Source organism: Elgaria multicarinata, chromosome 2, assembly GCF_023053635.1.
Source record: "Elgaria multicarinata webbii isolate HBS135686 ecotype San Diego chromosome 2, rElgMul1.1.pri, whole genome shotgun sequence".
Taxonomy (NCBI): domain Eukaryota; kingdom Metazoa; phylum Chordata; class Lepidosauria; order Squamata; family Anguidae; genus Elgaria; species Elgaria multicarinata.
In genome coordinates, this window is record NC_086172.1 from 160,426,212 (window position 1) to 160,450,724 (window position 24,513).

At 43.0% G+C, this 24,513-nt stretch overlaps 1 protein-coding gene across 2 annotated transcripts in view; it reads left to right on the forward strand.

Moving 5' to 3' along the window:
• The window catches only part of PAPOLA (poly(A) polymerase alpha), a 61,689-nt gene extending 44,721 nt beyond the window's left edge, over positions 1 to 16,968 (forward strand). For both annotated transcript variants that reach the window (XM_063118019.1, XM_063118020.1), the window contains exons 19-22: positions 3,369 to 3,589; positions 5,134 to 5,196; positions 14,081 to 14,158; positions 14,740 to 16,968. In XM_063118019.1, the coding sequence (XP_062974089.1) occupies positions 3,369 to 3,589; positions 5,134 to 5,196; positions 14,081 to 14,158; positions 14,740 to 14,835 (458 nt within the window). In that variant the 3' untranslated portion in view covers positions 14,836 to 16,968. The remainder of the gene's footprint in view (positions 1 to 3,368; positions 3,590 to 5,133; positions 5,197 to 14,080; positions 14,159 to 14,739) is intronic.
• The last annotated feature ends 7,545 nt before the right edge of the window (positions 16,969 to 24,513 follow it).

The window sequence follows — 24,513 nt, forward strand, 5'->3', positions numbered from 1 at the left end:
ACGGTTCGCCATCGGCGTCGAACAGTTCCAATTCAACGTCCTCCCTTTCGGCCTCGCGACGGCGCCGAGGGTCTTCACGAAGGTGATGGCTGTTGTGTGTGCCCACCTGCGAAAAAAGGAAATACATGTTTATCCATACATAGACGACTGGCTCCTGGTAGCGGAGGACAGTCACACGCTCCAGGAGAATATAGCCACGACTCTAGAACTTTTAGAATCCCTTGGTCTGTGGGTCAACCAGGAAAAATCTATACTGACTCCTCAGCGGACGATAGACTTCATAGGAGTGACTCTGTCGTCTCGAGATGGAAGAGCTTACCTCCCGTTAGCGAGGGCAAGGACACTTCGGGATCTAATTCTCGATGTCGAAACCCAAGCAAGACCTTCGGCATGGACAATCCAACGGTTGCTGGGTTTGATGGCGGCGACTACCGCTGTCATCAGATTCGCCAGACTGCGAATGAGGATTCTTCAAGGGTGGTTCTTGAAGACCTTCGATCTTCGACGCAACGCTCGCAGGACTTACCTTTCGATACCGAGTCAGGTTCGGGCGTCGTTGAAATGGTGGCTTTCGATGGAAAACCTCCTGGAAGGGATTCCTTTTCAGCAAGGAGCACCATCGCTTACCATCACGACAGATGCTTCTCTCGATGGATGGGGAGCTCACTGCAATTCGCTCACCGTCCAAGGTCGATGGTCCCCTCGGCAGAAAGGGGATCATATCAATCATCTGGAACTCTTGGCTGTGGAAAATGCTTTGAAAGCGTTTGCCCAGATCATCGAGGGCAAGGACGTTCTGATTGCAACAGACAATACCACTGTTGTCTGCTACATAAACAGGCAAGGGGGAACGAGGTCATACCCCTTAACCCGTTCTGCACTCAGGATTTGGAACTGGTGCATAAAGAGACAGACTTACCTGACTGCGATCCACGTAGCGGGGAAGGAGAACATCGTAGCGGACTCCCTAAGCAGGTCCTTCCATGTCAACCACGAATGGGAGCTCGATACCGAAGTAAGAAACAACCTCTTTCGGTATTGGGGCGATCCGGCCGTCGATGTCTTTGCCACTGCAGAAAACGCAGTCTGTACCAACTTCTGCAGCAGAGCAGGAAGCGGAAGGAACTCGCTAGGAGACGCTTTCGCAAGAACTTGGACGGGGGGACTATTATACATCTTCCCACCTTTCCCACTCCTAACAAAAGTCGTGGCCAAGATAAGAACAGACGGCACAAACTGTATTCTGATCGCGCCGTGGTGGCCTCGACAACCATGGTTCCCCCATGTTCTTCGACTGTCGAGAAGGGACTACATCGAGCTACCATCGATACCGAACCTTCTGTCTCGACACCAAGGCAGAGTTCGACACCCAGACCTCTCGACACTCAAGATGACGGCATGGAGAATAGTACCATAATCTCCGGTATCGAACAATTGACGGTACACAGTATTTTGACTGCGTCGAGGAAACCTTCGACAAGGAAATCGTATGCTGCTAAATGGCAGAGGTTTTCTAAGTTTGCACTGCAAATGAATCACATCGCTGAGACTTGTCCCGTCTCTGTGATTCTAGAATACCTACTCTCACTGTTCAAAGGAGGCTTAGGACTTTCGTCCATCAGGGTTCATTTAGCTGCCATCACTGCCTTTCATGAAGGTGTAGAAGGGTTCTCCCCCTTCTCCCATCCGACATCCAAGGAATTTTTAAGGGGTTTGAGAAACACTATACCAATCTCTAGAAATATCGTACCATCGTGGAGCTTGTCGGTTGTGCTCCATGCATTGACAAGAAAACCCTTCGAGCCTATGGCTACAACAAACTTAAGACTTTTAACTCTCAAGACTGTGTTCTTGGTGGCCATAACTTCAGCAAGGCGTGCAGGTGAGCTTAAAGCTCTAAGGATAGATGCTCCTTATACAATTTTTCACAATGACAAGGTTGTGTTGCGTACAGACCCATCTTTTTTACCAAAGGTTGTGACGCCTTTTCACTTGGCTCAGGACATTATTTTGCCAGCCTTTTTTCCAAACCCCACAACGCCTGCAGACACTGCTCTCCACATGTTGGACGTTAGAAGAGCTCTCTCTTTTTATAGAGCTAGAACTGAAGGATTTAGAAAATCCAAACAATTGTTTGTATGTTATGGTGAGCCTTATAAGGGACTCCCGGTGTCATGCCAGCGATTGTCACGCTGGATAGTAGAGACAATTGAACTTGCCTACTCTATCTCTAAACTAGAGATACATCGACCTGTGACAGCTCATTCAACCAGAGCGATGTCGACGTCGGTGGCCTTCAGCAGGGGTGTTCCACTTCAGGACGTTTGTAAGGCTGCAACTTGGTCCACCCCTTCTACATTTGTCAAGCATTATAGCTTGGACACTCGATCCAGACATGACTGTTCGTTTGGAAGGGCGGTGCTCTCGGAAGTGTTGAAATAGTACACCAACCCACCTCCAAAGGTATGTGAGCTTGTTACTCGCCCATATGTGTGATGCATAGAGACCACGATGAAGAAATGCAGGTTGCTTACCTGTAACTGTAGTTCTTCGAGTGGTCATCTATGCATTCACACAACCCACCCACCATCCCCTCTTGGTGGTGTGATATTTAATAATGACATTATTGACTAGGGATTATATTTTATCTTATTTATTGAATTACACTCATGTTTATGGGGGCACAATGCGGACTCCTGTAAACTGAGGGAAGGGCGGGAACCCCGTGGTCATGCGCGGTAGCGCGGGGGAGGGGTTCCCGCCCAAAAACGTTTCCCTAAGCTATTGGAGATTCCGGTCTGGTCTCTGCGCAGGCGCAAAGCCCATATGTGTGAATGCATAGATGACCACTCGAAGAACTACAGTTACAGGTAAGCAACCTGCATTTCTTTTTAAAAGCAAGCTCCTAACCCTTTTAGCTATGAAAATGTTATTTAGTTTTAATTAAATTTTAAATTTTATAAACTTCCCTCCAGGCACAGGCTCCCAGGGCAGTGTACACAATATCAAAAGCAGACAACAAATCCAATATAAAAACAATACAATTACACACTAAAAATAAATTATTATTATTATTATACTGGTTAATATAAAAACATATGTGGTTAACAGTGATGCTTCAACCAGCAAACCAAACAATTAAATTTAAAAGTAACTTAAATGTGATTTTAAATATATTGAAATTCTAAAATGATATGATTGATATGATTAAAATTCTAAGATGTGCTGAAAGGCATCTGGGCAATGTCAGTTGAAATCTCAGAAGCCAAAGAAGTGGCTGATTTTCAGTGGCTGTGGGTTGGTCTTCAACGTTCTTGCTTCTCTGAATAGCCAGAATAAATTGTAATTATAAAAATATATTTCCCTAGGTACTTCAAGTGAAAGCATTCCTCAAACTGCCACACAGCCCGCCATCTCTCCACCACCAAAGCCTACCATGTCTAGAGCAGTTTCTTCAACTCGTCTTGTCAACCAACCGCAGCGACCTTCAGGAAATACTGCACCTAAAGTAACTAGCCCTGTAGCAGGTGTGAAGCGAACATCATCCCCTCATAAAGAAGAGTCTCCCAAAAAAATAAAGACTGAAGAGGTATTATCATTTGCTTTTTGTACCTTCCACCAGGCCAACTGATAACTGGGTTTGGATGACACGACGCAGCTCTTCGTGGGTTGTTTAACCTACAATAAGCCACGGTTCCCATGGGGTAGTCATGTAATGCGAACCTGGTGAATGTGGATAATGCAAGGGTTAAACAAAACAGACAGTGGGTTAACCCTCCTGTAACCCAGGTTTGCACAACATGACAAACTCCAAACAGGAATCACATATTCAAAAGGGCAGCCACACCTCACCATGGCTTAAATAACCCACAGTTATTTAACCATTGGTTACCAATGACAGCTGTGAACAATAAAGTGTACGTTTGAGCAGGTGAAGATTACATATGAATTGGCCTGCAGTGTAGGCAGAAAGCCTTATGCTTTTGTTTCAGTTCACATTTTATAACCTTCCAACTGCAAGTCACTTTCTCCAGCTTTTGGAGACATTCTGGGTGATTCCAGAATACACAGAGTTTGTGTTGTGAAATCATGGTTGTGTTATGTATATCATCTGCAGACAATCTAAATCTTTCTACGATGGTCTCTGAGCAACTTCCTCCAGAGACATTTCTCTGCCCATTGCCCCCCTCCTCCCCTGCCCCGCTCACATGAATTAAGCACATTCACTGAGCCTGTCTTTGAAGGCTTCTGTTCTCCTATTTATGAGCTGTTTTGTTCCCAAGCTAAGGCTGTAATCCTATGTGTGCTTACTTGAGAGTAAGCCCCTTTGAGCCTAGTAGGCATACATAGGATTGTTCTGTAAGGATCCTGAATGGTTGAATGCTGCTTAGTCCCAAATGCAAACAAAGACAAAATATCTTAAATATAGCTTTATCAGGAGCCTGATCACCTGTTTCTAAGAGACTCATTAGACGCTCAAAGAGCACTAGCATAACCAGTCTTCAACATTTCTAACTGAAATTGTATTTACTTAACATTTTTCCATTATACGGAGACCCAGTATGGTGAACAAGCAAAACAAAATTTTAGACAACTGTAATACGAACAAAAAAATAATTACACACCACTAAAAATTCCCCAATGCACCTTTTTTCATAGAATTGTGTCAATTACTGAACTATACAGTAAATTCTTGCTCGATCACCAGGATCTCACTACAGTAATGTTAAATTGAAGCAATATTTGAAACTAAGCTTTTGGTATTACCAGTGTCTGACAGTAGCTTATGTTCGTGGGAGGGTTGAAGCCAAGAGGGCTATCAGATGCCAAGGATGAGAATCACCATAAAATTGACATTTTATAACCATTTATAAACTCTTGTACAAGCTCATGTAGAAGCATGTATGAAATACTATTAGCAGTTATTTTTCTTCTCGCAGTTGTTTGGATCAAACTAAATACCTGCATCTAAGTGTCTCCAGTTCAAACTCTGGAGAAGACAGAGTGCTTTATGCTGGTGTTGATCTTAATGGATCTATGTGTAGAACTATTTCTGATGAATTCCAGTCAATAGATTTATTCCTGTATTTTGGTGTCAGGTCTGATTGTGATTTGTGTTCTGTTTTGGGACAGGAGGAAGTGAATGAAGATGCTAGTTGTCTTGATATGAGCGATCATGATAAGATGGAAACTAAGGTAAATTCCTTAAATTGTGTAATTGTAGTGCTCGGGATCCCCACAGCTCATGAAACTTAAAGGGACAGTGTCCAGTGGGGTGCTTTGCTTCTGCTAATTCCACATTCTGCAAGTAAACCCCGTGATTTGTGCCATGGAAATTTAGTGCTTCCAAAAGCAGCCAGAGACGAGCAGAAATGCTTGTTTCTGGAACGGGGCAGGTCAGCGGAGCTCACATAAGAGAGCTCTGCCAACCTGATTCAGAAGCAAGTGTTTCCATTTGTTTCGGAGCTTCCTGCAGGAAGTGTTAAATCTCCAATGCGCAAGCAGGGGGCTGCCGCTATGGAATGGGCGGGAGTGGCCGCTTGCACAACACCACGACCACCTTGTCTAGTAGCCATTGATAGACTACCTTTTATTTATTCGCATGAATCTGTAGCCCTTCAGATGTTGGACTTTCAAATCTCATCATCCCTGAACATTGATGTTGCCGGCTGGGGTTGATGGGGTTTGGAGTTCAACAATATCTGGAAGTCCACTGGTTGTCCATCAGTGATTTACAGTATTCATATGCTGCCCAGTAACCAAGTTTTCTGGGCAGCTTGCAATAACAATTAAAACACTTTAAAAAACCAAGAATATATAATCATGGAACACAAAAACACTGGGAAGTAAAAACAAAAATCTCAAACTTCCAGCCAACAGTAATACCTTATAAAGATTTTAAAGATTTAAAATTGAAACAAAATGTTGTAAAAGTCCTGGGTTGTTTTTTTTTTAAAGAAGAATACTCTTGGAGTTGAAAGACTACAAAGAAGGCTCTAGATGAGCCACTCTGGGGAGATCGTTCCACAGCTGGGATGCTACTTCCCAAAATGCACCCCCCCCCCCCCAGCTACCTAGCATACCTCCTTTCATGAGGAGGACCTTAGAAGATCATTTCCTGGCTTGGCTCTAGACCTTGCCTTCTGTGAATGAGAGGGCTCCTTCTGTTTGCGGAAAGCTTGTAATCATAGAACCATACCTTTTAAGAGGTCCTTGGGTACCTGAAGAACCATCTTTTCTTCATCGTGGTCTCTATGCATCACACATATGGGCTTTGCGCCTGCGCAGAGACCAGACCGGAATCTCCAATAGCTTAGGGAAACGTTTTTGGGCGGGAACCCCTCCCCCGCGCTACCGCGCATGACCACGGGGTTCCCGCCCTTCCCTCAGTTCTTCGTCGTCCGCATTGTGCACAGACCTAGAAACCGTATTCTCTCCAGTTATCTTTAAACCTAATACTTACCACTAAATTCTCCTCGTATTCTTCTTTCCACGTATCCTTCTTCAATTCTCTTTTCCTACTTTGCCTAAAAAAAAAAAAAAAAAAAAAAAACCCAGTTATTCTTCTGTTTTCCTTTTCTTTTTCTAGCGATCCTTCGATCGCGTTGGCGCCTCAGGCGCATGGCCGTTAGGGCCCCATTTCGTAAGTGCGTAAAATGTGGCTCTAAATTGCCACCAAAGGACGGTCACTCGCTCTGTGTGCTTTGCCTGGGTGAGGGACACAAGGTTCAGCAGTGCCATCATTGTATGGCGTTCACCAAACAAACGCGGAAGAACAGAGCGGATAGACTTCGGTCTATACTTTGGGAAAAAGCTCTACGAGCTACTGAGCCTACGCCTCAAAAGCGTAAGGAAAAATCCTCCTCAAGGGCAATGGAAGAGACCCATAGCCCTGAAGTTCAATCGATTGTTATCGATGAGGAGATGAGGGCGGATAACAGGGCCATACCCCTGACGCCAGGCCGATCTCTAGCGGTGTCTGCGGCAAGAAAGATTTCAAAGAAAGCCCGGACCCCTAAGTCGGCAGAACACTTAAAAAAGAAGAAGAAAAAGAGGAAGGACGCTGATAAACGTTCCTCTCCTAGGGTCGATACCGTACCCACGGTGCCCGCTAAGCCTAGTTTGCCAGCGGCGACCTCGATACCGACGCAATCGTCGATGCCGACTCCGTTACCAACTGCAAGGAGTTCGATGTCGGAGGGCGAAATTCGTGACTCCACATCGGCTATCTCCGCACCGTACCCTTCGGTACCGTGCGCTACTGCTCCACAAGAACCAACTGGTCTCGCTGTGTCTACCTCTTATCGACAATTGCATTCTCCTAGACCTGACTTTGACCGCATTTCGCAGTACTCCGGTTTTCAAAGAGACTATTCTTATGATTGGGAATACTATCGTCCCCAGGAATTTTACCCAGCAGAACGGAGGCATTACGATCATTATGCTCATCCTCCTCCAAATGCAAGGGTCATTCAAATCCCTCCTGCTCTTCAATCTCACACTCCTCGCAGTCAGCACAGCAGAGTCGACCCTGCTGAACAGCGTTCTATACCGAGGCTGACAACACAGGTCTCTTCACCTCACCAAAGCCAGACCTTGCAGCCAGTGCGTCAAACACTGCAACCACAAGACTCTCCTGATGAGGACTATAGATCTGATTCAGACTCTGTGGTGTCGGTAGCCCCATCTATGCCTTCCCCCGATGACGTTGTAAACACACAAGAGCCCGTTTCCACATCGGAGGACATGGGAAACTTTACCGACCATGTAAGGCGGATGGCACGAACGTTGGGTCTCGATGTCGACCAACCGACAGAGGTCGATGATGACCCAATATATGATGTTATGCAAACGGAAGCTACTTCTACTATCGCTATCCCGTTCCCTCCTACCTTGCGGAGGACAGCACAATCCTCGTGGAAAACTCCTTGTGCGACTCAACCAACGTCTAAAAGACTTGAGTCGATGTACAAAATTAAAGAATCTGATGCAGACTTTCTATTCCAACACCCTAAACCTAATTCAATCGTTGTTGAATCTGCCCAAGGAAGATCCCAAAGAGTACATTCAGCCCCTACTGATAGAGAGGGCAGAAAATTGGACTATTTAGGCAGAAGGGTTTATGCGTCTTCTTCTCTAGGGATAAGAACTGCAGCGTATGAGGCTACGATGGCCAGATACCAGATATTCTTATTAGACAAGTTAAACTCCCTCTGCGACCATCTACCCGAAGAGAAAAAGGAGTTGGCAAAGATTTTCCAGACCGAAGCTACATCAATAGCTCGTCTCCAATTGAATTCAGCAAAACACCAGACGGATTCACATTCAAAATCAATGATGGGCTCCATAGCCCTACGTCGTCATGCTTGGTTAAGATCAGCCAACCTGACAAACGAAACAAAAACTAGGATTGAAAGTCTTCCATTTGATGGAGAAGGACTATTTAACAATAAAACTGACGAGTCCTTAGATTCAATATATAAGGCTCGCACAACAGCCAAGAAGATGGGCTTCTCGCAACCACAACCGCAATTTAAACAAAGGCGCTGGACTAGACAACCGTACCAACAGATGCAGCAGCGCCCTCAATACGACAAACAACCTGCAAAGCAGCAACAACTTCAAAGAAAGAGGCCGTATCAGGCCCGATACCAGCAAAGCAGACACCAGCCTGATTTCTCTAAAAGACAGCGGCTTTGACTTCTCCGTCCCAGGCCTACTACCATTTACCAACCGTCTAGCACCCAAGTACCATCAATGGGAGTCCATAACATCCGACTCCTGGGTGCTCGCTATCATCAAGACGGGATACGCCATCGAATTCGATGCCCTTCCTTTTTCTTCGGGAGTGAAGATAACAGCACCATCCCCTCCTCTGCTGCTCGAGGTACAGACCTTGTTATCGAAGGGAGCCATCTCTCCCGTACCTGCGGAGGAACTCAACCAGGGATTTTTCTCCCGTTACTTCACGGTCCCGAAGAAAGATGGAGGTCTTCGTCCGATTATGGACTTAAGACAACTGAACAGATACATCACTCCAAAGAAGTTTCGTATGACAACAGTTACTTCAATCCTCCAACTGTTGCATACAGGGGTCTGGTTCGCGGTAGTAGACCTGAAGGATGCGTATTTCTACATCTCCATCAGGGAATCGCATCGAACTTACCTACGGTTCGCCATCGGCGTCGAACAGTTCCAATTCAACGTCCTCCCTTTCGGCCTCGCGACGGCGCCGAGGGTCTTCACGAAGGTGATGGCTGTTGTGTGTGCCCACCTGCGAAAAAAGGAAATACATGTTTATCCATACATAGACGACTGGCTCCTGGTAGCGGAGGACAGTCACACGCTCCAGGAGAATATAGCCACGACTCTAGAACTTTTAGAATCCCTTGGTCTGTGGGTCAACCAGGAAAAATCTATACTGACTCCTCAGCGGACGATAGACTTCATAGGAGTGACTCTGTCGTCTCGAGATGGAAGAGCTTACCTCCCGTTAGCGAGGGCAAGGACACTTCGGGATCTAATTCTCGATGTCGAAACCCAAGCAAGACCTTCGGCATGGACAATCCAACGGTTGCTGGGTTTGATGGCGGCGACTACCGCTGTCATCAGATTCGCCAGACTGCGAATGAGGATTCTTCAAGGGTGGTTCTTGAAGACCTTCGATCTTCGACGCAACGCTCGCAGGACTTACCTTTCGATACCGAGTCAGGTTCGGGCGTCGTTGAAATGGTGGCTTTCGATGGAAAACCTCCTGGAAGGGATTCCTTTTCAGCAAGGAGCACCATCGCTTACCATCACGACAGATGCTTCTCTCGATGGATGGGGAGCTCACTGCAATTCGCTCACCGTCCAAGGTCGATGGTCCCCTCGGCAGAAAGGGGATCATATCAATCATCTGGAACTCTTGGCTGTGGAAAATGCTTTGAAAGCGTTTGCCCAGATCATCGAGGGCAAGGACGTTCTGATTGCAACAGACAATACCACTGTTGTCTGCTACATAAACAGGCAAGGGGGAACGAGGTCATACCCCTTAACCCGTTCTGCACTCAGGATTTGGAACTGGTGCATAAAGAGACAGACTTACCTGACTGCGATCCACGTAGCGGGGAAGGAGAACATCGTAGCGGACTCCCTAAGCAGGTCCTTCCATGTCAACCACGAATGGGAGCTCGATACCGAAGTAAGAAACAACCTCTTTCGGTATTGGGGCGATCCGGCCGTCGATGTCTTTGCCACTGCAGAAAACGCAGTCTGTACCAACTTCTGCAGCAGAGCAGGAAGCGGAAGGAACTCGCTAGGAGACGCTTTCGCAAGAACTTGGACGGGGGGACTATTATACATCTTCCCACCTTTCCCACTCCTAACAAAAGTCGTGGCCAAGATAAGAACAGACGGCACAAACTGTATTCTGATCGCGCCGTGGTGGCCTCGACAACCATGGTTCCCCCATGTTCTTCGACTGTCGAGAAGGGACTACATCGAGCTACCATCGATACCGAACCTTCTGTCTCGACACCAAGGCAGAGTTCGACACCCAGACCTCTCGACACTCAAGATGACGGCATGGAGAATAGTACCATAATCTCCGGTATCGAACAATTGACGGTACACAGTATTTTGACTGCGTCGAGGAAACCTTCGACAAGGAAATCGTATGCTGCTAAATGGCAGAGGTTTTCTAAGTTTGCACTGCAAATGAATCACATCGCTGAGACTTGTCCCGTCTCTGTGATTCTAGAATACCTACTCTCACTGTTCAAAGGAGGCTTAGGACTTTCGTCCATCAGGGTTCATTTAGCTGCCATCACTGCCTTTCATGAAGGTGTAGAAGGGTTCTCCCCCTTCTCCCATCCGACATCCAAGGAATTTTTAAGGGGTTTGAGAAACACTATACCAATCTCTAGAAATATCGTACCATCGTGGAGCTTGTCGGTTGTGCTCCATGCATTGACAAGAAAACCCTTCGAGCCTATGGCTACAACAAACTTAAGACTTTTAACTCTCAAGACTGTGTTCTTGGTGGCCATAACTTCAGCAAGGCGTGCAGGTGAGCTTAAAGCTCTAAGGATAGATGCTCCTTATACAATTTTTCACAATGACAAGGTTGTGTTGCGTACAGACCCATCTTTTTTACCAAAGGTTGTGACGCCTTTTCACTTGGCTCAGGACATTATTTTGCCAGCCTTTTTTCCAAACCCCACAACGCCTGCAGACACTGCTCTCCACATGTTGGACGTTAGAAGAGCTCTCTCTTTTTATAGAGCTAGAACTGAAGGATTTAGAAAATCCAAACAATTGTTTGTATGTTATGGTGAGCCTTATAAGGGACTCCCGGTGTCATGCCAGCGATTGTCACGCTGGATAGTAGAGACAATTGAACTTGCCTACTCTATCTCTAAACTAGAGATACATCGACCTGTGACAGCTCATTCAACCAGAGCGATGTCGACGTCGGTGGCCTTCAGCAGGGGTGTTCCACTTCAGGACGTTTGTAAGGCTGCAACTTGGTCCACCCCTTCTACATTTGTCAAGCATTATAGCTTGGACACTCGATCCAGACATGACTGTTCGTTTGGAAGGGCGGTGCTCTCGGAAGTGTTGAAATAGTACACCAACCCACCTCCAAAGGTATGTGAGCTTGTTACTCGCCCATATGTGTGATGCATAGAGACCACGATGAAGAAATGCAGGTTGCTTACCTGTAACTGTAGTTCTTCGAGTGGTCATCTATGCATTCACACAACCCACCCACCATCCCCTCTTGGTGGTGTGATATTTAATAATGACATTATTGACTAGGGATTATATTTTATCTTATTTATTGAATTACACTCATGTTTATGGGGGCACAATGCGGACTCCTGTAAACTGAGGGAAGGGCGGGAACCCCGTGGTCATGCGCGGTAGCGCGGGGGAGGGGTTCCCGCCCAAAAACGTTTCCCTAAGCTATTGGAGATTCCGGTCTGGTCTCTGCGCAGGCGCAAAGCCCATATGTGTGAATGCATAGATGACCACTCGAAGAACTACAGTTACAGGTAAGCAACCTGCATTTCCCATATGCCCGTGTCTGTACATTATGATCTTTGTCAGGTCCTTTTCCAAGTGCTGCTGCCTGCTGATACTGGCCAGGTGGCAATTGCTCAGAAGGCCTTCTCCACTGTGGTGCCCTACTTGATAAATACACTCCCTGGGGAGGCTCACCTAGCACCTACACTTCTTTTCAACACCAGGTTAAGATATTACTTTACTCTCCCAGGGCTTTTAAAACATCTGCTGAATTGCTTTTAGCCTGCTGTTCTTGCTGGTAATGTAGCAGTCTGCTTCTGCTGTAGTATTCTTGTTGCTGTTATATTTAAATTCTTTTTATTGATTATAATGCTGCCACACTTAACACACATACACAGAAATTATCTCAAGGTAGGGAAATCGTATGAAGTTCCCTTAAACTATATACGTACTAGAAATAATTTTTCAACAAAACAAAGCCGTATACATGATTCTTCAGTCTGATGCAGAGCATCAGTCTGAAGGTTTGCACATACTGACATTTTACAGCTGAACATTGCACCTACCAATGCACATTTTGCGAATAACCAGGAAGTTTTTTTAAAACATCTATTTCTGGAAGATCTAGCAGATGCTGACTGCACTTACTGAAATATAATGCAAGGAAATATGAAATAGCCCCTGCATCCCATCCCATCCCACCTCCCCCCACCCACCCCACTCCCAAGCAGCCTTCAAGCAGAATGGTTGTGTTATCACATTTTGAAATGACAATGAGCAGCATAGAAATAAAGTATTTTCCTCCTGAAGTAAACGCAGGGAAAAAAATCCTTTGAAAATGTAGGTGTGATCATACTCTGAATTGTAAGTGAAGTTTACTGAGGGTGGAGTGTGTCAAGGACCACTGAAGCCCGGTTCTGTGAGGAAAATGAGGCAAAATAGTTTGCCCCCTCTCCTTTTTGCCTTTCCTTGCCTGTGGCCTTTTCTCTGCCACCAGGTGGCAATCTCAGACCACTCCCCCACCCACCAGCTGCCCCCACCAAACCAGCCTTATCTATTTTAGGTAATGTGGGGGTTGGCCATTAGATGTGAGGTGGGTAACCAAAAACAAAAGAGACCCCAAAGTTGCAAATAATGTTTAAAAGTGTATTGATGAAATGTTAATAGGAAAACGTTTTGAAATCTGAATGGATATACACACGCAAGCACATGAGCAATGGGGTAATAGATGCAACCATTTAACCTCACTAGACTTTGTCCCTATTTTATCCGTGTCTCTTATCCAAGTACTATCTTACTGTTATAGGTCCAGCATTCTCTCAAGCAGTTCTCCAGCTTCACCAGCTCTGACTATGGCCTGGTTGAGACAACACACGCTAAAACATGCTGCTTAACCACAAAATGGTTTAGCGTGTTGTCTGAATGGGGCCAATATCTATCATTGAGGACTCTGGACATCTTCCTTTCTGTCTTTTTCTTAGACATTTATTTGTTAAAATTACTTAATTTTCCCTCCCCAGCGCCAACCATTCATGAGTGAAGTTCCTTGTTCCCTTGCAACCTAAATCTCTATCTCCTCTGTGTCCTTCAGTTGACCCTCCTGCAAACCTTTGGCTTCCTGAGCAGACAGCCTGATTCCTATAATCTAATAAATCTTCTGGCCTTTTGGCTGAAACTCTCTCTCTCTCTCTCTCTCTCTCTCTCTCTCTCTCTCTCTCTCTCTCTCTCTCTCTCTCTCTCTCACACACACACACACACACACACACACACACACACACACTTTAAATCCATAATAACCAAAACCCAAACTAAAAAAACACACAAAAAAACACAAGAGGACAGTTCTGTTCCTTCACATCATACAACGGTTTCTCTCAAACTGGAGACCGCAAGACCTCTTTTGGACAGGCTCTGAGCCTACTGCTGCAGGTAAAATAGTCCCATATATTGGCTTACAGCTGTGCAGTTCTTGTTGACATTACAGTGGTGATCATCCAAGCAACTCAAAATGGAATTGCAGAGATCCATTATGTTAAGTACTGGCATACTGTTTTTGTTTCCACCTTTTCAGGAACTACTTGATACAGAAACAGATATGGGCTCTCAACCAGAAACTCTTCAGACAACAGTATCTCTGCAAGCTCCTCAGGTACTAGAGTGAATCTGTTTTTACATTATCTAGTGGTAAATTGTAGAAGACATTAATAACTGCAGGGCTTATAGAGCACTTGAGATACTATGGTGATGGGAATGCCTGTCTCACACAGCCATGATGTGGGCTGGTGTTTTGTGGCTGGTGTTTTTTGTGTGGCTTTGTGTGTTTTGCTTTGTTTTGGACAGCATAGCTGCAAGGTATCCATTTACTCTCCATAGCGTGCCATTTCAATGCTACATTCTTCGTAGGCATCCTAGCATAATTGATTACATTTCTGATTGGTGGTTCATTGTGCCAGGATTCCCTGAACACCCAAATGGACTGTGAAAACAAGGGTGAGAGGGCATGAGTTTATTGAGATAGTCATTGATCTGTAAATTTTATATTACTTTACGTTAATTACATACTAGCAACGTTCTAAAATCAAGAAGTACAATTTATTGTATGATTTAACCAGTTAAAATAAGTGGGTGGTGTAACATATGTGGCTTGGCTAACATATTCCTAATTCCCTTTATTTTTAGAAATTATTATAGGTCTAACAACGTGTTTTTTTTCCCTTTTTCCCCACTCAGAAAGTGCCCAGTACAGACCTTTCAGATATCCCTGCTCTCCCTGCAAATCCTATTCCGGTTATCAAAAATTCAATAAAACTAAGATTGAATCGGTAAAACCAACCTCAGGGGTCCATAAACAGTATCTGCCAATTCAACCTGTTGTCTTCTAATGCTGAAATGGAGAACCGAAAGTGCAAGACAAGAATGTGAACACAGATGGATTTAGGTATATTTTGTGCACTTCCCTTGCTGGGCTATCATCACTTGATCTGGAAGTCCAGGTTAATATGTGAAGCCAGGAGTACTATTAATGTGTTAGCAACAGTTACATTAAATACTTCAAAGGATTACTGCCTTTAAAAAGGAATGGGAATACTATTTCTAGCCATATTTGACTTAGTGATTGGGTTTATGTTGATATACATTGTTTGGAAGGAAAAAAATAGAGCTAAAAACTGGCAAAAGAATCCCTTAAATGCACTTTTATGTACTTTTTTATTGGAATATGACTAATTTTAGCGCTTCAGCTTGATAGATTTTATTTTTTATTGAAGTGATCCTTCAATATCTTTGACCTTCAAATTAGAGAATGGGCTGATATATTGTATACTGAAAGTAAAAGTATGCACCGTGTCCAGCTCAGTTACCATTAAGCTGCAGTAAACCTTTAAAACAAAATGTCAGATCTTGAGGTTGTAAGTTTGAGAAAACAAGTGTCGGTTATCTGATGGGGCATGATTAAGAAGTGGTCTATTTTTTATTTATGGGATTATTTTATGGTGCATCCAAATCAGCTATCAAAAAGCAAATATTTTTTTCCTTGAGCTAATCAAGCCGTCTCCTTATTCTCTTCCTGTTCCTGTCACCGTATTTCTTGGGAGGGGAAAAAAAAGAAGCTCTTGCATTTAACTTGTGCTTCAGTTTGTATGCGCAAAATAGGACTAATGTCAGTCAAATGCTGGTATTTTTTCTTTGAATGGGCCACGATGGTTAACATAAACTCCATAACTCTGTGGCCCTTAGGCCCAAATGGCCCACCCCTCATCTCCCCCACTCCCCATTAATGAAACTGAGTAAATAAAGTGTGCCTGTGAAGCGTAACCCTGTCTTGAAGGCCTTTTCATCACTAAATATAAGAGTTTTGTACACTCCATAAAAGTCCTTGTCTGCATTACAAGCATCTCAAATTTTAAATACAAAGGCAGATCTTACCTACCCTAGGATTTTAACAGTTTTATTTTTAGATTGCTCATCTAAAAGTAAGTTTTACTTTCTGAACGTTTTTTTTAAAATCACATTTCTAGCAGGCACTTAAAAGATCTGATAAGCTCTCTTTGCCCAGTTGTCTTTGTTTTGTTCTGTAGAGCTATAAAAATTATTAGCAGCAACTTTGTTTAAAACAAATGAAAATATCTCATGACTAAGCAGCAGAAAGTGAGGAATGCCAGCGATTATCAGATGGAGATAACACACTATATGTAACTTTGATTCAGTCTAAATTAAGTGGGATGGTTAAATTGCCCTTCCCATATTTTCTGATCAGCATGTTTAATGACCTTCCTTCCCTGCATTGTGCTCGATGCTCCTACATGTGCATTTCCATGTTAAAGTAAAATTACTTGCTCTTCCCCCCTTTCCCTATAAGTTAACTTTCCAAAGTCAAAAGATTGTCGCTTATTCCCTACCTCCCCAGCTGTGCAGTAACTACGATCTTATTTTCTGCCATTTTGTCTACGTTGTCTAGTATACAAAATTCTCGCCCTCGCCCTGTACTGCCTCCTGTGACCCAGCCTTCCACCTCTTCAACATGCCCCCCACATCCTCCTGTCCTGGTCCCCCTTTCCCCTGCCACCCAATCCAAAAGGTTTAACTAACAGTTGAAGTGTACAAGCTGTCTGTGTATTTTGTGTAGCTATGGAGTTTAGATCGAACTTGCCAGGCACAAATTTAGTCTTGTTTTGTTTACACATCAGGATTTTTTTTTTCATTTTATTAAACGTTTCATGTATCTGCACCCAAGTTTTGCCAAGCTGGGCACTTGGAATCTTTTTCTGTATAGTGACTTTTTAATTCTAGTTTTCATAACCTGGAGATCAGACTGTTGCTTTCGCATGATGTACGTAGGTGTCTCATGACTGGAGTTGCTTTGTTTTATAGTATCTGTACTCCTTGTATTTTTCAAGAGCTATTTTGTAAACAGATGATGTATTTCTCCATGGAAAACAATAAAAAAACAGCACAATCCCACAGTTGCTTCGCTTCTTTCAAATGTGTAAAATATTGGTGTCTCAAAATGGTCAAATTAACTTAATTGTAATTTCCTAGTTGGGAAACCTAAGGGAATAGAATGATGCCGAGAAGAGTATTCAGTAAATAGAAGCTGACTTTAAACTATCTGTTAACAAAGTGTTTGAATTCGTTAAAAGAAAAATGGAATTTGCTATTTTCTGGCCCACTTTAATTTTCAGAGGATGAAATGGGGTCTGTCTTAACTTCGAATGGTGGAGTAAAAGAAGATTGCATAGAAACAATGGGAGTGGGAATATTAAAGCTTGATCACTTTTGTGTATGTTGTGGTTTGGATTGGATTTTTTTGGTTTTTACATTCAATATTTGAACCAATCAGTATTGTGACTTCTATGTGTACTTTTACATATAAAAAGCATTTAATTGCTGTATTACCAGCAGATGGCACTGTTCCTTTTGTTTCAGTGGATGAAACAGACACACCATGATAACAAAGAACTACCAGAAACCATATACCACTTACTACACCAATGTCCTATAGGCTAGAATAAAAACGGCCGAAGCTTCAGAGTAGTGCAATCACTTTTGTTTTCAGTTAGCTTAATGTTTCACTTTACAGTGACCAGTCTTACCTTAAAACGGGTGAATCGTTAGTGCTGTGCAGTCACTTAAGTTTTTAGCCTGCATAATGTTTCACATTAGTAATGAGTGGTCTTAACTTAAACTGTAAACAGTATTTTTATCAGTATTTTACTGAAATATTCCCATAACATTTTAGTTACTGCTTAAATTAGCCTGGCAGTTCATGGGTGATTAAGATTTGCACTACGTTTTAGTAACTTTTAACGTATGGTCAGAAAGTTGGTTAGGTTCTAAATAGCCTTGCCTTGCACGTGCCACAATTTCCCCTTGTGCAGCTTTTCATGTTGTATCAGAAGTCACTCCAGAGTGTCTTTGAAAGTTGGGGATTGAGAAACATCTGAGCATTGCTGGAAGCTCCTGGATTTACAAGGAAACTCCACCTGCAGGTCTCTGGATCTGACTTCATGTTTGATTCTGTTAGCCATTTAAATTTTTATTGAGCTTCTTCCAAATCCAGTGTATGTTCATTTACTCCTTATTAGTGTTATATGCAGATCTCATATTTTACTCTGTATTTTTTATTATTATTTTTTGTACTCCTATACACCTCATTATGTACATTTGGATACTTGGGATGCAGACAAATCCCAACCACAAAAATTGAATAGACTTGAATTATGCTTCTAGACTTTCTCACCAAATGTAGGAAATTTGCTAAGATTGTGTTCTAGCAAACAAAACCAAAAAATCCATTGTTAGTGTTCTATAATACAACAATATTAACAATTATTTTAGTTTGCTTTAATCATCTTTAAAGCATTAGTTGGGTATTCAGCAGAAAGAACATATCACAAGTTTGTTGATGGAAGCAGATGCAATTTGAGAAAGTTCAAACTAGTATTTGAAATCTATAGGCATCAAACATCTGCCACTATCATCGCCAAAAGAGCAGTGCTAACTTTGATATCAAACTTCAGAGTCTCTGCCTTGTTATAAAAAGATAACACAGTGAACCACTGCTGGATGTCCCATCTGTTTTGGTTGATATTTAAACCCTTAATGGCTTCTAAATGAAGTTTAGGCATGTCAGATAGTTGGTACTAAATTCTACAATGTTTGGGGATCACACTTAGATGAGCACGGCTGTCCCTATTCCATTTCTATCTATGCATCATACTATCTATGTATTCAAAACTACAGGGACATGATTTTAATTTGCTTTAAGTACATTAAGAATTCTCTGCATGTTTCAATAAATATATAACAAAATGAACTTTAAAGGCAAAGTGAGAAGAGGCTGAACTCAAAATTGTTTTGTGATGGATGCAAAAGCTGTGCATTAATTAGTCTGTGGAGACATAACATCTATTAAATTGCAGTCTTTAAATAAGAATTTGCACCCAGAGAAGAGTTTTTAGCTATAATTGGTAAAAAGGAAAATTAGAAAATGGTGAAGATGTAGAAGTGTACAGAAGTGAGCGGACACAATGGGCTGATGGACAGAAAAGGTCAAAACAGTGCTATTGAAGCAGATTGTTGACTAACTAAAATTAGTTTCTTGGTCATGCATCTGCACACACACATTTCTAACCTAATGCAGACCTTGTTCTTATGTGCATCTAATGGTAGGGGATTTATTGGAACAGTCTTTGGCTACCTGAACAGGTACTGCATCTGTGGGAATAAAGGAGAAAGGGTACCGAAGGTGACCGGAGGTGGAGTGGGGAAGTGCTCAGCTTTGATTCGGCTTGGTTTTCTGTGTTCCCTCCCCCAGAGATGGTCAGTGCTGCCTTTTATGCTGCAGGGCTCAGATACCATGATGTCTGCAGGATGCTGTCACACCACCTAAGGAATACATTGGGGATCATCTAGGAATAGGGAGTGAACAGGCACCTCCCTCTTCTTACCAACAGCCAGTTGACTACTAGTCCTGATGGCTAAGTGCAACCTCTGATAACTGGCAAATAGAGGGAGAAAACGTGGAGGCAGTGACAGACTTTGTATTTCTGGGTGCAAAGATTACTGCAGATGCTGACTGCAGCCAGGAAATCAGAAGACGTTTACTTCTTGGGAGGAGAGCAATGACAAATCTCAATAAAATAGTTAAGAGCAGAGACACCACACTGACAACAAAGGTCCACATAGTTAAAGCAATGGTATTCCCCGTAGTAACCTATGGCTGCGAGAGCTGGACCATAAGGAAAGCTGAGCGAAGGAAGATAGATGCTTTTGAACTGTGGTGTTGGAGGAAAATTCTGAGAGTGCCGTGGACTGCAAGAAGATCAAAGCAGTCCATACTCCAGGAAATAAAGCCAGACTGCTCACTTGAGGAAATGGTATTAAAGGCAAAACTGAAGTACTTTGGCCACATAATGAGAAGACAGGATACCCTGGAGAAGAGGCTGATGCTAGGGAAAGTGGAAGGCAAAAGGAAGAGGGGCCGACCAAGGGCAAGATGGTTGGATGATATTCTGGAGGTGACAGACTTGACCTTGGGGGAGCTGAGGGTGGCGACAGCCGACAGAAAGCTCTGGCGTGGGCTGGTCCATGAAGTCACGAAGAGTCGGAAGAGACTGAACGAATAAACAACAACAACACAAGCCTGTATACACTAGTTGCTGGGGAGCATGGGTGGGAGGGTGCTGTTGCACCATGTCCTGCTTGTGGTTCCCTGGTCGACAGGTTGGGCAATGAGTGAACAGTGCTGGACTAGATGGACCCTTGGTCTGATCCAGCCTGGCTCTTCTTAAGTCTAATAGCATCCCAGAAGCACGCACTACCGCCTGGGGAAAGTGTGACAGCAGCAACACTGCAGGTTGGCGGGGAGGCTTTCTCAAAACAACGCTGTGATAATGCTTGACCTAGGCTGCTCTGCAAGGTGGATTTGTTGAGTGAGGGAGGCTGGATGGTCACGAGTTTCACCTTCTTGCCAAGTCTACAGGAAAAGATGTTTCTGTGGCAGTGGTTGAAAAGTGTTCATTGCAGAGGCCAGATTGGAAAGCTGTATAATGTGCATGTGAAAGCGGCACTTTTGGTATGATAATTGGCATGGTTAAGAAATCAGTTGCATATTCTAAGCTGTTGCAGGTGCTATACCCCAGTCGGCAATATATTCACTGTATACAGTATACATACTGTATTCACTGTATGTAATTCCTGTATACAGAAACAAGTTGAGCTCACTCTTGGAAAAACGTCGGTATTTGCCAACCAATGGACATCTGCATTGAAGACTTACAAGTTTAAAGCCAAAGCAACCAGAAGAGGCCATAAAACAGCCATGTAGGGGACAAACGTACCCAATATAAGCTTGGAATGCCTATATTGCCGCCATTCTCTTACAACGGAGAAGAAAAATCGAAAAATCATGTATCTTTGCTCATCGGTCGCGTCTTTTGGGCTACCTCCTTTTTAAGCTCCGCCCAGTATAAGATCCACTTCCTGGAAATTTTGGCAAGAGCGTTAGTTATTTTGCATTCAGTCCACAGTGAAGTTGTTTAATAAAGAGACGGATGATGAAGTTGTCAGAAAGAGACAGTTGGAAAGGGCTGACAGAGGGCATGTTTTGTCATCTCAGCCAAAATTGCTGCCCCCAACAGAGAACCGGCCCGGCTTAGACATTGTGCCAAGGTTGTTAGGTACGTGGAAGGCTTCAGTGCTGCCATGGTATTAATAACCATACCGTTTGCTTTATGCTGGCACTCTTTTTTTAATTTGGGATTGCTCTCCCACTCGGGTTTTTATTAGCTTCATCGCATCTGGACAACAAATTTCAGTTCTAAAGATGACAGACCCGCTTGGGTTTGTATTTAGTGTTGGAGCAATGTTTTCCCTTTCTTTGTTTTTATGGGGAAATGCATTATTTTAACATAATTAAGTTTTTTCTAGGATGATGAAGACACTTAAATGACTTTAGAAAATATTTTGTTGACTTTTATAAGAGTACTAGTAAGGTCTGCAGTAACTCTTGAATTGGGGGCAGCTTTGTTTAATGGAGTAACAGATTTTTTGCTATTTATTTTAACGTGAGTAATTACAAGTGCCATGGGGAGGGGGTGCAGCATGGATGAATCAGACTATATCCTGGTCTGGGTCAGTTTCATTTGCATTCAATCCTGCATCGGTGTGCATCAGTTTGTGGAATATAAAAAATGCAGGAGGATTCACATTTGTTTTCCTGGACAATTCTTAGCATATACATTTTGTATACAATTTCCCCAATATATGCATTTTTGTGTACACTTACTGAGCTGAGAACTACATGATCAAGAAGGATAACTGTGTTCTGATCTGCATATTCATCTGAGAGGTCCAAATTATGTCACTTTGCTTAAACATGCAGACCAAATGGAGTTCCTCTCCCATTTCTAATCGGGGGGCATCTTAGAAGGCAGCCCACCTTCCCTTTGACAGGATGCCTACTATGACGTAGGTCTCATTTAGAAATGTATGTGTGTTTCAAAACCAAACAAAAACAATCTGTGTCATCAGGCAAACATTTCTCTCAAAGCAGCTAATGCATTTAAAAAGAACTGAATCCATAAGGTTTTTGTTTTTAATTTTTTTTATTTACAATATTTCGATACCACTCCCCATTGAAAATTTCAGAGCAGTGTACAAGATAAAATAAAAACAGAATAAAACCCCTTAAAATAGATTTTAATACAAGCAAAATGTACAGTGAACCGTGGCTGGTCATTAAGGAATGTCTTCCTGGAATAGTGACGTTTTTAGGAGGTGCTGAAAGGAATACAAAAAAGTTGGCATTTTTTGTTTTTTAAGGGCAGGATAATCAGCCAGCATGTACAAGTACAACAGCTAAGCAGCTTAGACAAATAAATGAATAGGTGTATTCCACCACTGAATAGGTGTATTCCACACCCTGAAATCATGACAGCAGAGAAGGACGGACCCAGAGAAAGGCTTTCAAGGATGATCTCAATAAACTCGTGTGTGAGGAGGTGGTCTTCAAGGTAATTGGCTGCAAGCTGTCATGCCATCTACACCCTGATACATGTTTAGAAAGAGGACCAGGCCAAATAGAATAGCCACTCCTGTTTGCCTTTTTTTTCCTGGTACCTTTCAACTGCGACCAGGTGAAAATCTTTGTTTTCTCACAGCTGTTTCCACCGAACAGCCTTAAAATCCTCTGCATCTCTTATAACACCTCTTCGATAGTGTTTGTCTTGACTTCTAGGCATGAGGTGGGAAACCCCAAAAAGAAAAGAGACCACAAGGTTAAACAAAATGTTAAGTTTTTGGGAAACTTTTTGTCAGGAAAATTTTTTGTTAGGGAAAAAAAGGTTTTAACTTCTGAATGGTTAGAATACACACACACACACACACACACACACACACACACACACACACACACACGACAAAACAATAAGAGCTAAAGGGTAAGAAAATAACCAGGGTTAAATGCATCTAACTAATCCTGGTGAGACTGACCGTATTTTATCCAAGTTCTTCCCAAGCAATAGCTTAATGTTAGAATTCTTAGCTTTCCCAAGCAATCAGCTTTTCCAGAGCAACTTCCTTGATTTTATTTTTTTCTGTCCTTCCAGTTTCTCAACCTCCTCTCTTCTCAGTCTCCCCCTACAAAAAATACCTTTTTTACCTCCAATTTTTATGTTAAAGCTAACCTATGCTCTTGCAACTCTAACCAATCATGCGAGTCTTTGCACACATGAAAGTAACTGCAAAATTGAAACCTACTTTTTTTTTTCTTCAGAGCAGACTTCTCAAACCAAAAAGCTGAGCGAAGCTCCTGTGCCTCTTTTATTCTGTAGACCTACTGGCAACAGATGTTTCTTCGGCTCCCTAAGCCTTTGACCCTTTCAGTTTTAGCAAATATAGCAAAGAAATGAACCCCATAATACCCAAGATGAAATACATATAAAATTAGAAAATGGTTCTGATCTTTCACACAAGCCATTTAATACTTTAAAGTTTAAAACGAGCACATTGAATTGGACTCGAACATGGACTGGAGCCAGTGTGATGGTGCTAAAACTGGCAAGATGTGTCCATTTGCCAAATCCTGTTCATATGCAATTTTAGGCTGCTTTCAATGGGTTTTAATATATGAACCCCTATGTGACAGCCCTAGCTATAATTCAAAAGCACGAAACAATTCCTCTAAACAGGAGCCAGAACACCATCCCCACCTAGTAAGAATGAGTGTGGTATAGTGCAGGGGTTCCTGATCGCGTAGAAAGTTCTGCTCACATTCAAGCAAATGCAAGCAGAATTCCCTTTCAGATCTTCCGATTCAACACAGCAAGGACTGAACACCCGAAAACAAAGGGGGAGGGGCCAGCAGGCAAGGCCTCCCCTCTATCCACTTTAAGGAATTGCACGTAGGATTGTAGCTTAAGACAACAGAATAGTTTGCCCAGTAATAGTGAGCAGTTGTTGCTATTGGACTGGACTTACTGTGTTAAGAATAGAATAGAGTAGAATAGATAGAATATTTATTTCTTAGCCACCTCTCCCTCTGGATTGAGGTGGGGAACAACATTAAATACAAAACCACCCTAAAATGCATAAAACTGTTTAAAAACATATAAAATTGATACAATATTAAAATGACAATTGGACATGTTCAATAACATTCTGGGTAGGCCTTCCGGAAGAGATCAGTCTTTATGGTTTTCTTAATCATGTAAACAATACCAAGGTTCTCGTTATGCCTTGGTTCTGTGAAAAATAAGCCGCCGCAGGTGATCTATTAGTAGAAGTAGAACTTAAGCCTTGTTCTCACTGAAAGTGCAAAACTTTGGATCTGGGGCTGTACCACTTCAGACTGCAGGTGGCTGTACGGGAGAATTCAACCATGCGAGCCTGAAGGGGCCAATCCAGACCCAAGTTAGCCATCTCAGTGAGAAGAACTATGCTCAAGAAAGCATGCAGAAGGGACAATATTGTAAACCAATACCTAGGATGGAGGATTTTCAAAGA